Source organism: Blastocystis hominis (genome assembly GCF_000151665.1).
Source record: "Blastocystis hominis, Singapore isolate B (sub-type 7) whole genome shotgun sequence assembly, scaffold_13".
NCBI lineage: Eukaryota > Bigyra > Opalinata > Blastocystidae > Blastocystis > Blastocystis hominis.
In genome coordinates, this window is record NW_013171820.1 from 70 (window position 1) to 13,703 (window position 13,634).

The following is a 13,634-nucleotide window of genomic DNA, read 5'->3' on the forward strand; positions in this document are numbered from 1 at the left end:
GTACCAGAACCTGTTTGGAATCTCAAGCAGAAAGAGATATTGTGTAGCATACGTTTGCAGGCAAAGCAAGCTCGTATCGACCTTGGCTGGAGAACTGACTTGGATGACCTGAACAGCTAACCAAAGTAAAGAGAGTGGTCTATTTTCACTTTGGTCATCACAGTTAAGCCAAGTCGTACTTGGAACGTAAGCCACGCTTGCCCTTTCTAGCTGTGGAGCTTGGCGGACTGGCATGGGGCGGCTTCGTCACACCGGCGGGATAATATCCCGCCACGCCATCTCTCGGCTTTTGTACGAACTGGAATTCCTTGGTGTTGATGGCTTTGCTGTAGTCCTGTGGTTTGATTTCAACGGCTTCTTTGATGTCCAAGAGATTGTACGTGCGACTCTTGTCTCTCTTGTCTCTCTTGTTTCTCTTGTCCTCACTTCTCGCTATACCCTTGCCTAGTTCCTCTTCGAGTTGCTGCACTTGTCGTTGTTTCTCTTCCACTTCTTTGCGTTTTCGTTCATCACTCAATGCCTTCGGTAACTTCGATCGCATCTTGTTGATCGCTTGTTGTTTGCTACTCAGCTCGTATGGGACGTACTCGACCAGTGAATCATCATCCAGGTAATACCATCGTGTGTGCATGCCCATCTGGATATCACGAAGTACCTCGCTCAAATTGGACGGTGGTGGTATCTTCATTTTGCGCCACAGATCCTCTCGTCCAAGGATGTCATAGTACAAGAAGATTCGAGTGGCGTTGTCCAGGATCTTGCTGCTCAAGTGAGTGAATCCTTGGAATGCAATGAAGCAACTGGTCTTCCGATGTCGACTCATGCAAGCCATGGTGTCCATGAAGTTCACTACCCAATGATCGTTCGGCTTCGTGTACAAGTCGTCGAAGATGTAGATGGACGGATACGTGGTGTCGTTGTAGATCGCCACACTTGATCCATCCTCATTCAATTGTTTGTACGCGACGTCCTCACTATCGGTAAAGTCAGGACGTACTTCGTTGTCAGTGTTGATCCATTGTGTCTTGATGCCTGCTTTGTTGGCGACATGTTTGAGCACTTGTGGACACTTGTTTTCATAGCTAACCTTTCCCATGAAGAAGCAGATCTTGTCGAATGAGTGAGGTATCTCGTAGCACAACTGGTTGATGAGGAACGACTTACCTGACTTGGAAGGAGCAATGATGAGTGTGAATTGATTGAGGAATGTGTCCTGACAATCGAGTTCCCAGTCGAACTTCATAATGCCCATGCTCTCCTTGTTTTGTCGAAGGTCTTGCAACTGCTCGTCAATGGTTTGCTCTGGCTGGATATAGTCGGCTAATTCTTTCAGTATTTTGGCATATTGCTTGCTCTTCTCCTCATCGGTCTCATTCTCCATCCGTTGTTTGATGGTATCCTGCATTACTTCGGCTTGATTGAGCGTATTTTCTGTTCTTCTCGTCAATCGTTTGTTGTTGTACGGACATCGATGGTTAAATCGTCTTATTCGGTTCTTGATAGCGAGCAATGTTGTATCAATGTTGGGAATGTACGGACTATCTTCCATTTATTAGGGAGGAACGAAGTTCCTCCCGGGGCAACTGCGTTGCCCCTATTTACTTTGGTTATCACGACATCCGCGATGCCCAAAGTGAAAAAGGAATCTATCACACATACCTCTTACAAGAAATCGCAATCGAAGACACTATTCATACTCTTGATCTTGATTTGAGTTGCTGTGAGAGATATGTACGAAAACATATCACCATTTTTACCCTCGAATTCATTGCTCGTACCAGTTACTACGATATCGATCGTTGCGTCCTTGTATTCACGAAGATCAGTACAGGGTACATTTCGTAGATCGATCTTGATCGGTTTCTTGTCGTTATTCACGATCTTCGTGCTCGGACTCAATTTCACTTTGAACTGGATCTCACCTTCGTATTCACTGTACGGCTGATTCTCTCTCTTCGTCTCATCGAGGATTCTTTTGAACTCTTCCGATTGCTCCTTGGGCAGTGTGATGGAGAAAGTGTTGAACAGTTTCTTCTTGTCTGTTTCGAACTTCGAGTTGTCACCCACGAAAACAATGGTAGCATCGGTGATCTTGCAAACATACTTCGCCGATTCGCCTTCTTTCTTGAATCCAGTCGAGGTGAGAGACACATTGGAAGCATTGGAAAGATCGAAAACCTGAATCTTGTTGCTCATATCTATTTATATTTATTTATTGAAATCTTTAAGTGATATTAGTTAGGCGGAACGAAGTTCCGCCGGGAGGCTTTGCCTCCCAAGTTACCATACAAACCTGCGGCTCCCCTTACGCTCCCACCGTGTTGGCACGGATCATGATGAGGTGCATCTGGATCGTCGCTGCAACATCGTCTTCCAACTCGATTTCGAATTGGATCTGATTCGCTGCTCGCATCGGGAACCACTCGGCCAACGGGAAGGCGAAGATTCGGAACTGATTCAACCACGTCTTGTACGTCAACAGCGTGTCGTACTCGTCGGAACGACTATTGCAAAGATAGTCCATCCATTCGAAGAACGTGTGATCAATTCCATCAGGTGTGTTCGTGTTGTCCACATTGATGATACGCTTCTGTTCACCAGCGATGTTCAATGAGATACGTTTGAATCGCACATCAAGGAGTTCCGAGAAATCACCATCGTCGTCCGTGAACATCATGAACACCATCTTGACGGGGAAGTTGACCAGCACACGATCATCGATGAAGTTCTGGCCAGTAGGAATACGGAACGTCTTGGTCATGATCTGGTTCTTCACCAACTGAGTGTCTTCAGGATCGAAGGTCGAATCATCGCTCGTCTTGTAACTGTGATACCAAAGCGTGCACGTGTCGAAGTATACACCGGTGAAAGCCGTGGCTGATGGAACAGCGTCCGGACTTGTAGCGGTATTGATTTTGCCAGCATCGATGTAGAAGTATGCATCGTCGTTCGTGGGATAGATCTGAGCATCCATCTGCGTGAGATTGATGAATCGTTCCTGGGAACAACCTTCAAAGATGTCTGCAAAGTTCACATTGATCGTCGTGTACGCCGTGGTCGATCCAGGTGGCTGTACGAACTTGAGCATGTTGTAGAACAACTTCCCGCCATAAGGTCGACCCAGGATGGCCGCAGCTCTCTCGGTTTCATCGTCAGTATCGTAGTCCAATGCATCGTAGTAGATGTAGGACAGTTCCTTCAATCCTTCATTCACCACATTGTTGTGCTTGTTGTCCGTGAGCGCATTCAAGAGTGACCGGATCTGGCCGATGTTTTCATTGTCTGCACTCAGAGGCAAGGACGCCAAGTTCTCACCATTCCAATAGGTGTACGTGACCTTCGTGTTGTTCACGATGCCCGACATGTTCTTCTTCACCGGAACATAGAATACCTTGGGTGAACCTGTTGCGTTATTTGCCAATCCGGTGATCTTGAGCTTGAACGTCATTCGAGACTTGTACAGATTGAAGTACACGTCATCACCGGATGGTGCGATCGTCCAATTGATCACATCGGTCGACTTGATGTTATTGGACTGATTGCTGAACACAATCTGCGATTCGTAGTTATGCACAGGAGGAATTGTAGTTGCCATTTACTACAGGGAGAAAATATTTTCTCCACAAAGTAATCAAGGGGAGCCTGCGGCTCCCCCGGGAGGAAACGAAGTTTCCTCCCTAGTATAAATGTCAAGCACAGCAGAGAAACTTGTATATCTCCAGAATGGAGTGTTCAAACGCAAGGAGATGACGAATGGTCTCCAGTACTACCATAATGGAGCATTCAAGACCTTCCCACTACCAAGTGGGAATGGCACCTTCGTGCTCAGCAATTACAACAACGACTTCACCTGGGTTGATTCGGGTGCCGTAGTACCTGAGCAGCCTGAAGAGTTCACCACGCTCGACAATTCGTACTTCAAAGGCAGTGACAACCAGGCGATTACCATTGATTCCAAAGGCACGATTCCATACTTTACCAGCAATAGCACCTTCGGTGAACTCGATCTGCCGGGTAGTGGCAAGTACGTGCTGAACATGGACGAAGATGGCAATCCTTCGTTCTTGTTATTCAGTGCGACTACGATCAACACGGCTATCGGCCTCGGTACCACATCGAACAAGTACGCGATTGCCAACTGGAACTCGACAACGAGCACTCGTAAAGATCTGTTCCTGCCAGATCAGTCCGGGACGTACATCCTGAAAGGAGTAGAGGCTGGAGCTTTCGGAATTCAGTACACATTCGAGACAATGAACGCCTCAACTCTATTCCACGATTGCCTCGGCGTGCAGTCGACGAACCTGTGTCTCATTGCTTACAAGGGCAATAGTGCATTCGGTGTGAACGTGCCTGCGATGAATAACTCTTCTGGCTACTTCGTCTTCAAGAACGAGACAAATACTGAAGTACCCACAACGAGCATCCTTGACTCCAATGTAATCTATAAAGATATTCTTGGATGTACGAATGAAGAACAATGTATCGTGATCAATTATGGAACGGGTGTGAGCAAATTGACCATCCCGTCCAACTCAGGATCGTACTTGCTGAACGTGACTAGCAGTGGAATATCCTTCGAGCCACAGCCTGCCAAGCTCTCCAAGACGTTCACGTACTCTTGGTCTGGTAGTGGTCACACCGTCGTATCCGAGATACTCGGATCAGACAATTCGAACTTGACGGAAGAACTCATGTTATCTTCGAACAGCAAGTATCTGGTCACGATTAATTTGAGTCTCAAGTGTGATAACTACGAACAGGCATTCGTAGGCTTTACAGACACGCCGACCTTGGTAATCACTACGTCTCAAGCAACGTTGCTGAAGACAACACTTGACAACCCAACCCCAACAATGAACGTCTCTGGCACATCTATATTTTCACCGTTAAAAGAGGGTGGATTACAACTCGTTGTGACACGCGGTGGTGATACAACTATCTCGCACTTATACTCGAACTTCCAAGTCACGATTGTAGAACTTTAAGGGACAAAGTGAAATAAGGGCGACTTGGAAACCATAGCTTCCAGTCTTTTACTTTGGCGGTAATCGTTTACCCGATACACATTCGAGTTGATCAAATGCAACACCATCGATATCAATGATAATTATATCACCACCTAATGTCATCACACGATGACCTTCGATATCATAGATATTCTCATTGAAAGCACGGAGTTCAGCAATGTTTCGGGGAAGGTTCGCTTCCCCGGCGGGACTTTGTCCCGCAAGTCCTCCTACTTCGTGGGGAGGCGAAGCCTCCCCGGGGCGACTTTGTCGCCCCACTTCACCCCACTTCACTATGTATTTATCATCATTACATGATTTCACAAGAAGATGTTGAAGATCGGGTGAATTTATCAACATATATGGAGGATTATACTCATTATGATAATTTGTACCTTTTGGGTCCTCAACAAATGAATTAATCATATCATGCACGTATTTACGTGTGATATCAAGACGTTCATCATTCATCCAACAGTTCATTTGTATTTCTATTTATGTTTACATTATTTAAATCTATTTAGGCATCCCTCATTTCACTTTAATCTCTGTCGGACTGATCGATATGTCACTTCCACTGTCGTCATCGGATCCATTCTTCTCATTGTACACGCACAGGCAGTGACATCTGTCCTTGCATTTCGAGTCCACCACCAGTTTGTGGTTCTTCCTTCCACTCATCCATTTCCATGCACTTTTCAGCCATTGAATAAAGCGGTTCATTTATGAATGAAATCAAGGAACTAAGGAAACCAGCCAAGCGAAAAGGTGCAACTCGAGTGATCATCAGTGGCTTCAAGAGAAACATATACTTCATCGATCTCATCGATTTCTCTTACAAACAAGACAAATGGATTCAGGAAGTGTTGGGCAGACAGAAGAGTACAGGATTCCACAAGAATCGTGGATACAAATATGTCCTTGTGTGCATTGATGGATATTCGAAATACCTGATGGCTCGGCGACTGAAAAGCAAGAGTGCCACAGAAGTCACGCATGCGATGAAGGATATCATTCAAACATACGGACCACCAAAGCATATTTGCTCTGATCGAGGTACCGAGTTCACCAATGCCATCTTTCGTACCAACATCTTGGACAAGTATGACATCACCATGTATCACATGGATTCAGCGAATAAGGCAGTACTAGCCGAACGAGCAATTCGAGATATCAAGGAAGACATCATGGTTCCATTCAATCAATCGAAAGGTGTGTGGTTCGACTTGATCGATGGTGCGGTTCGTAGACACAATGCAAGGAAGAACAGAGACACCGGATATACACCAAATGACATTTGGAATAACAACATCTTGTACGTGGAGAAGACAGAACCATCCAACATGACAGCGAAGGACACAACACCTCAATTCGATGTGGGTGATTATGTTCGAGTGACACGAAGACCTCGCGTTCTGGAAAAGCGATCATTGACGATTAAATGGTCTCAGGACTTGTATCAAGTTGTTGACATTGACGATCGATTCATGCCATTGATGTACGAAGTGAAGAATATGGAAAGCGGTAGCAAGCAGAAGTGCTATCATTGGGAACTCCTGGCGAGCAAATGCAAACCACAGCCAGCACCACCAGTCACGCGATCCAAGAGTCGAAAGGAACCCAATGCATTGCGAGATGCAGCAAGGTCACATCGACCCATTACGAGGAGTCAAAATGGGACGACGAAGTGGGGCGACAAAGTCGCCCCGGGAAGCCGAAGGCTTCCCACGAAGTCGTCCCGGCGGAACTTTGTTCCGCCACAGAAACAACGTCGCCTAAATGTTCGAAAACGATCGTGATGCTCTTTACACCACCTAGAAGCATGAGAGGGAGATTCGAATACGTACGAAGGACAGGAGAGTTGTAGGGGGAAGCGTTGCTTCCCCCAATATTCACAACAGCATAACCAGTATGAGACACAAGACTATTCAATGTATCGATGTAGGGTCTGTCTAGGATAGGCGTGTTGTCAAACGTGACTAGCACTCGATAACCCTTTTCAACCACCGATTCGATTGACATGCAATCGTTGAACATGTCTTCAGGAAGGTACGTTATGACAGTCGTGGTTATCAGGTACGATCCGGACGGCATAGGCGGCATACCATCACCACCCCATTCGCTATTGAATGATTCGGTAGCTTCTGGTGTGTACTCGAAGACAAATGCTTCGTTCGCTTTCACGATGTAGGAAGGAGTACTACCCCACGAGTATTGAGGAACACCATCCACTGTCTCTCGAATTAATACATGATGACCGTCCTTCTCTGGCATGTTGATGAGCATGTTGTCGAGCTTCTTGAACGTGTAGTTGTTTCCATTGCTACTGAAAATGTACGACATTTACTTTTTTTATTTACTTTGGGGGGAGACATCGTCTCCCCGGGGCAACACAGTTGCCCCCCGTTTGTCTTTGATATGCACGAACGTACACACCCTTCAAACACGCTCCATCATCGATGAACAGATCGGACAACTCGGGAGGCACTTCATCATCCACCACCTTGAAGACCACGCGTACATAGTAGTTGGAGAAGAAGTAAACAGCACGATTCTCTGTTTCCACAGACACCACATAAGGATAGATTTGCTGTTCCCGTCCGAAAACATTCAGAGGCACACCGAGCAAACCGTTGGATTTCAATTGAGGCAATAGATACTCCCATTCATCCTCGGTAAACAAAGGTGGACGAGTTTCATCCAACGTCATCTCCATGCAATCATAGTCGTGCAATATTAAACCACAGTTCACATTTGCTTGCGGAGTGCAAACACTGAAACCGAATAGACGCTCGGAATTGATCGGATACTTGGTGTGAATGATGATGTCGGCGAGTTCGATATTCTCGTCCTCACAAGTGCGTACCAGGGAAGACCATGTGTTGTTCTCTGTTTTCTTGTACTTCATTTAGGGAAGCATCTAGGGTTAAAAGAGAAAATATAAATATATAAATATATAAATGAATAGACCTACTCACACTTTGAATCCCAATACTGGCCGAGAAATCCAAATCAACGGAGTTCGCTTCTGGAACCTTCTCAAGCGTGGATACAAGTACGACGAGAAATTGAATCGCTTGTACGATACACCATTACCACCAGGTACGACGAAGTACGTTCCCAAGTCGAGAATTCTTTCTCCCAGCAATCGCTCCATGATTATTGGTGGCACAGCATACTACGAGTTACTCCATGACAACTACAGACGCGTAAAAGGACAATGGGTGAAAATGACCAAAGAAGAAGCTGAGGCATACGATAATGATCCAGACATTAGCATTGCATTCGCTGACCCCAATTCTAGTGATTCTGATTCATCGGAATCCGAGTTCTACGACATCGATGAATTCGAGTACGATGCGGATGGTCATGCCATTTTCCCATTCTAGGGATGCCTTCGGTAGCTCAAGGAGGAAGCCAAGCTCCTAACTATTTCACTTTGGTCACACGTGTATCACCACTTAAAGATTTTGTGACCCTTATATAAATGAGTTCACAACGCGTAGGATATACTATCAACCCTGAGACTGGAAAACAAATCAAGATCGGTGGACCGACCTGGAAGCGATTGGCCGCCAAGTACTACATGATCGGCGATACGTTCACCGATCAAACCATGCCTGACACGAGAGCCTATGTGTCGAACAAGATATTCGGGAAGAAACTAGCAACACCGAAAGCACAGGCAACACGTCGTAAGCGAGTAGCAAACCCTGCCATCGAGGGAAAGCACGTGTACGTAGGAAGCGAGGCATGGAATGACCTCTACAACCAGTACGAGTGGGATGGGCACAAGTTCGGTGAGAAGCGACAACGTCACTTACCCGCTTACCTGAACACCGTGGAGAAGAGACGTGAAATGAGACGCAATAAGGCATACGAACGATTCGATCGCAAGGTATCACAGGGACGATTGAGTGATGTGATCGATTCAACTCTCGGGTATGCACTCACGTACTATCACACCGTACAAGGAGATATGTACAAGGAATGGGTGAAAGAGAAACGAACCAAGAAGGACTTTCGCCTCAACAACGATTTTGACAACAGGTTGTGGGTTCGACTACCGGGTGAGAAGAGCGATGAGGAAGTGGAACCGATCAATCTCATATTCGATGAGACAAATGAATTCAATGAAGTCTTGAAGAAGTACATCCTCAATGGTATGCGCGAGTACAATCAGTGCTTCATCACCATCATGGCATACAACCTCATGTTGACACATGACGGAGATCCCAAGATCCTCAACCTCACCGATGATCGATTGGGACACCTTCGCATCGTTCGTCGAGAACGCATCGATGATTGGATCGAGGAGTACCTGAAGTGGTACCGAAATGCCGTGGAGGAACAAGAGACAGAGGGAAGTGGCTTCGTGTACGCTGGGTGGATCGGCTTCCATATCGAGATGTTCCCACTACGGACATTCGTGGGGTACAAGCAGCACACACCGTACGTCATCGGGCGCACAGCGCTCAATCCGGATTTCGATGATAACCGGTGCCTGCAGCGGTGTCTCATTCTGGCCAGTGAAGGTGGGCACAAGATCGTCGCGAATTGCAAGATTGGCGATGCAACCGTGTACAACAAGTGGTGGAAACAACCCGAGAAGAACAAGGTATTCGGAGTGACAATTCACGAGGTAGAGGAGGCGATGGGCATTCGCGACAACGTCCCATTCGATGCGAGTGAAGAGAAATTCGCCGCATTGGAGGCATTGTTGAACGTATCACTCAACGTCTTCGAGGTCACACTCTTGCCTGGATACACCGATAAGACGAAGGAACAATTCGACTTATTCACATGCGATGTCGTGTACAAAGGTAAGGGAACGAAGCTTCCTCTCTCCCTCTGCATCTTGAACGATCTGAATCTACCTGAGGGAACGCCCAAACACTTCTTGTACATCAAGGACTTGAACGACTTCAAGCATCGTATGATGCGACGAAGTGATGCAAAGAATTGCCATACATCGAGAAACGCAAAGTGCAGATTCTGTGACGACTTCTTCGGGTCTCGCAAAGATGTTCATAACCATGAAGTACAAGTGCACCGAGAACTCGTTGATGAAAGCGAGCAGTACGACTTGTCAACCAATGAGACTCGGTTACGATTCACCAACCAGCGATATGAAATGCCGGCACCGGTTGTCGTGTACGCTGACTTCGAGTCAGCAATTGACGACAAGAACAAACACAAGCCCATCATGTTATCCTGTCTAGCCGTGTCACGCATTCCTGCCATTGACAGCCAACTGCGAGTCTTCCGTGCACCACGGGAGAACGAAGAGGACCTTCGTCCTTTCGTGGACTATCTCATGCAATTGCGGGAGAGTGTGAAAGGGTATCTCTTCAATGAATTGCCATTGGAGAACTCGGCGAAGATCGAGAGGGACTTTCGTGCAACAGCCGCATGTCCCTTCTGTCACAAGAAACTCGAGAACGACAAGGTACGACATCATGCACATGTGGCAGGCGATTACACAACAGGGAATGGAGAGGTACGTCACTTCGAAGCCGGGCAGTACATCTGCACCTGTTGTACCAAGTGTAACCTACAACTCTCGTTCAACAAGAAGAACTATCGTCTACCCGTCTACTTCCACAATGGGTCACACTACGATTTCACCTTCATCATGAAGATCATCGCGAGTCATTCAACCTCTAGTGACTCCTTGGAGGTCATTCCAACCACTGAAGACAAGGAGATGCAGATCGAATACAATGGCATACAATTCAAGGACTCGTTGAAGCTCATCAGCAGTCCTCTCAGATCCATTGTGGCACAGACACTCGGTGGCAACCTCGATTTGTACGTGCACACCAAACAACAACTACGCAAGTATTGCGAGTCACGTGGCAAGCAATGGAGTGACGAATACATCGATCTGTTGACACGGAAGGAACCCATGTTTTACAGTCTCATCAAATCGTACGACACATTGAACAATACCACCATTCCTTCTCGTGAACAATGCATTGATGATATGAAGGGAGAAATGATGCCCCAAGGCGAATATGATCACATGGTGAAACTGTGGAAGATCTTCGATATCAAGACATGGGGTGAGTACTACGAGTTGTACAATGTACTCGATGTAACTCTCATGGCTGATGCATTCGAGCACTTCCGCGTTACCACACTGAAGGCATTCGGTGTTGATCCGATGCACTACATCACAGCACCACAAATGGCCTATTCGCTCTTCTTAAAGGTCACAATGGAGGGCGATCATAGCGAGAGTAGCCTCATGACCCTCGCAAGGAAATGGGCTCAGTACATCATGCGCATCAACGCGAATGAGGGACTTGAGGAGAAACAACTGGTGAAAGTGTTCTTGAACCGCATGGGTGAGTTCTATGAGAGCAAGGGCATTCGATTGATGGAGACAAATGAGATCGATGACTTCATGCGTCTACTCAAGAATCTGCGAGGAGGCATCACTCAGATCGTGAAACGACATGCCAAAGTCAACCTTGACAGCACCGCCAACAACGGAGGGCAATCATCCATCTACTACCTCGACGCCAACAACCTGTATGGTGGAGCCATGCACAGAATGATGCCTTACGAATTAGTGGGTGTACCCGAACGACGAGAAATAATGGAAAGGATCAACCGTGATCCGAATGGGTGGGTGCAATCACTCAAGACATTCGGTAAATATGGGTTCTTCATCGAGTGTGATATCGAGGCACCAGTGGAGCTGCACGACAAGTTCAATGACTTGCCATTCTTCCCCGTACAGAAGGCAGGTATGTACTCAGACGGAATCAAGAAGTACGCAGCGAAGAACGATATTGTGGACAAGGTCAAAGAGGTGAATACACCGAAACTCATCTGCGATCTTGTACCTCGACGCAAATATCTCGTGCACTACTCTCTGCTGCAATTGGGTCTTCAACAGGGTTATCACGTCACGCACATCCACCGCATCATCCGTTTCAAACAAGCACCCTTCATCTTCGAATACGTCAATATGCTGAGTGAGAAACGAGCCAAATCAAAAACCACTGTAGAAAAGAACCTGTACAAATTATTAGCAAACTCCACCTATGGAAAATTCGTGGAGACTGGGTTGAAGCGAATGAAGGTGAAGTTCGCTAGCACATGGAATGAACGTGAAGCCATCATCCAGAAGCATGGATACGACATGATCGCAGGAACCACCATGTACTCCGAAAATCTGATCGGCATCAAATTGAACACACCGGTGCGCAAGGTAGAAAAGCCTTTCTTCATCGGGTTCGCCATTCTCGACATGTCCAAACACATCATCTACGATTTCTACTACAACGTGCTCAAGACGACATTCGACACCGTGGAGCTGTTGGGACAGGACACGGATTCGCTCATCGTGCAGTTGCACGATCGCGCTAACATCGTTCACAAGATGTGTGACATGTACAAATCATTCGACTTCTCTGAACTCGATAATACGAGCTACTTCTACGGAGAACTCGTAAAATACTACGAGCATGAAGTGGACAAGAGAAAGTTCCCTTCATTGGAATCATTCCTCAACTTCAACAAGAAGTTGCCGGGACCCATATTCAAGGATGAGCATAACGGACATCGTATCACAGAGTTCGTGGGACTAAGACCGAAGATGTACTGCTTGGTTGATGAGAAACATGTAGTGCATAACGCAGCAAAGGGAGTTCCTCGCAACGTCGTGATCGATGGAGAGAGGATGAGCGTGAAGAACATCGAACTATACAAGCGTGTCCTTAAGGCAGAAAAGAAGGGAGATGCAGTGATCGAAGGTACTTTCAAGCGTATCAACAACCAGGCCTTCAACATCAGCACGAAGGAGCAAACCAAGACCCTCATGACTTGCACGGATAACAAACGTTGGATCTTGGACGACAACATACACACACTTGCATTCGGGCATTATAGACTGAAGTAAAGGAAGCAATCTTTCACTTTGGACAACCATGGATACCATGGCCTACAATGGAAGTCAGGTTAACATTGCAGAAATTGGCCGAAATTGGCAGCCATGGGTTTCCGCGCGTTTCTTGTTATGGACATCGAGGTGAGCAGGTAGACAATGGCAGAAAATGGCCGAAAATGGTAGAAAATGGTAGAAAATTGATTTCCGCGGTTATTTGGTAGAAAATGGATTTCCGCGTGTTTTACGCCATTCCCCTACTACTGTGGGTATTCATTCATTGACATAAATACATATAGTTAAGAATTAGGATTTTACAAATACTTTGTTTTTTTCCAACCCTTGTTAGTTATTTGCTATCTGCCTTACTATTGTTTTCATAGCATGTTCATACATATATTTGAATGAAAGCCAATGACCAACACAAAATAATAATGAGTATTATTTCTTCATTTTACACACTTTTGAAAAAGTATTTCTATTTAGTAGATCATTTAAAAAGTGTGGAATTACATTTTTGTGATAAACTCATTTTACAACTTATCAGTCCATATCAAAACTAGAGTTTAAAAATGCCATTGATTGCTCGCTCACAAGCATCGTACGTAATAACAACAAACTCATAATTTGGTGAAAAAATAGATATGCAATTAATATCAGCAATAGTGATATGAATAATGATTTTCATAGCTGTAATAGATAAAAATAACTAGAATCAATATTGACTT

General features: G+C 45.9%; 1 protein-coding gene; it reads left to right on the plus strand.

Moving 5' to 3' along the window:
• Nucleotides 1-856: 856 nt before the first annotated feature.
• GSBLH_T00001653001 (uncharacterized protein) lies at nucleotides 857-1,441 on the plus strand (the record flags this gene model as incomplete). XM_013040080.1 has 3 exons in its annotated part: nucleotides 857-892; nucleotides 924-1,050; nucleotides 1,083-1,441. 3 exons carry the CDS (start codon nucleotides 857-859, stop codon nucleotides 1,118-1,120), a joined length of 201 nt encoding a protein of 66 aa, XP_012895534.1. The 3' UTR covers nucleotides 1,121-1,441.
• Between the last annotated feature and the right edge of the window lie 12,193 nt (nucleotides 1,442-13,634).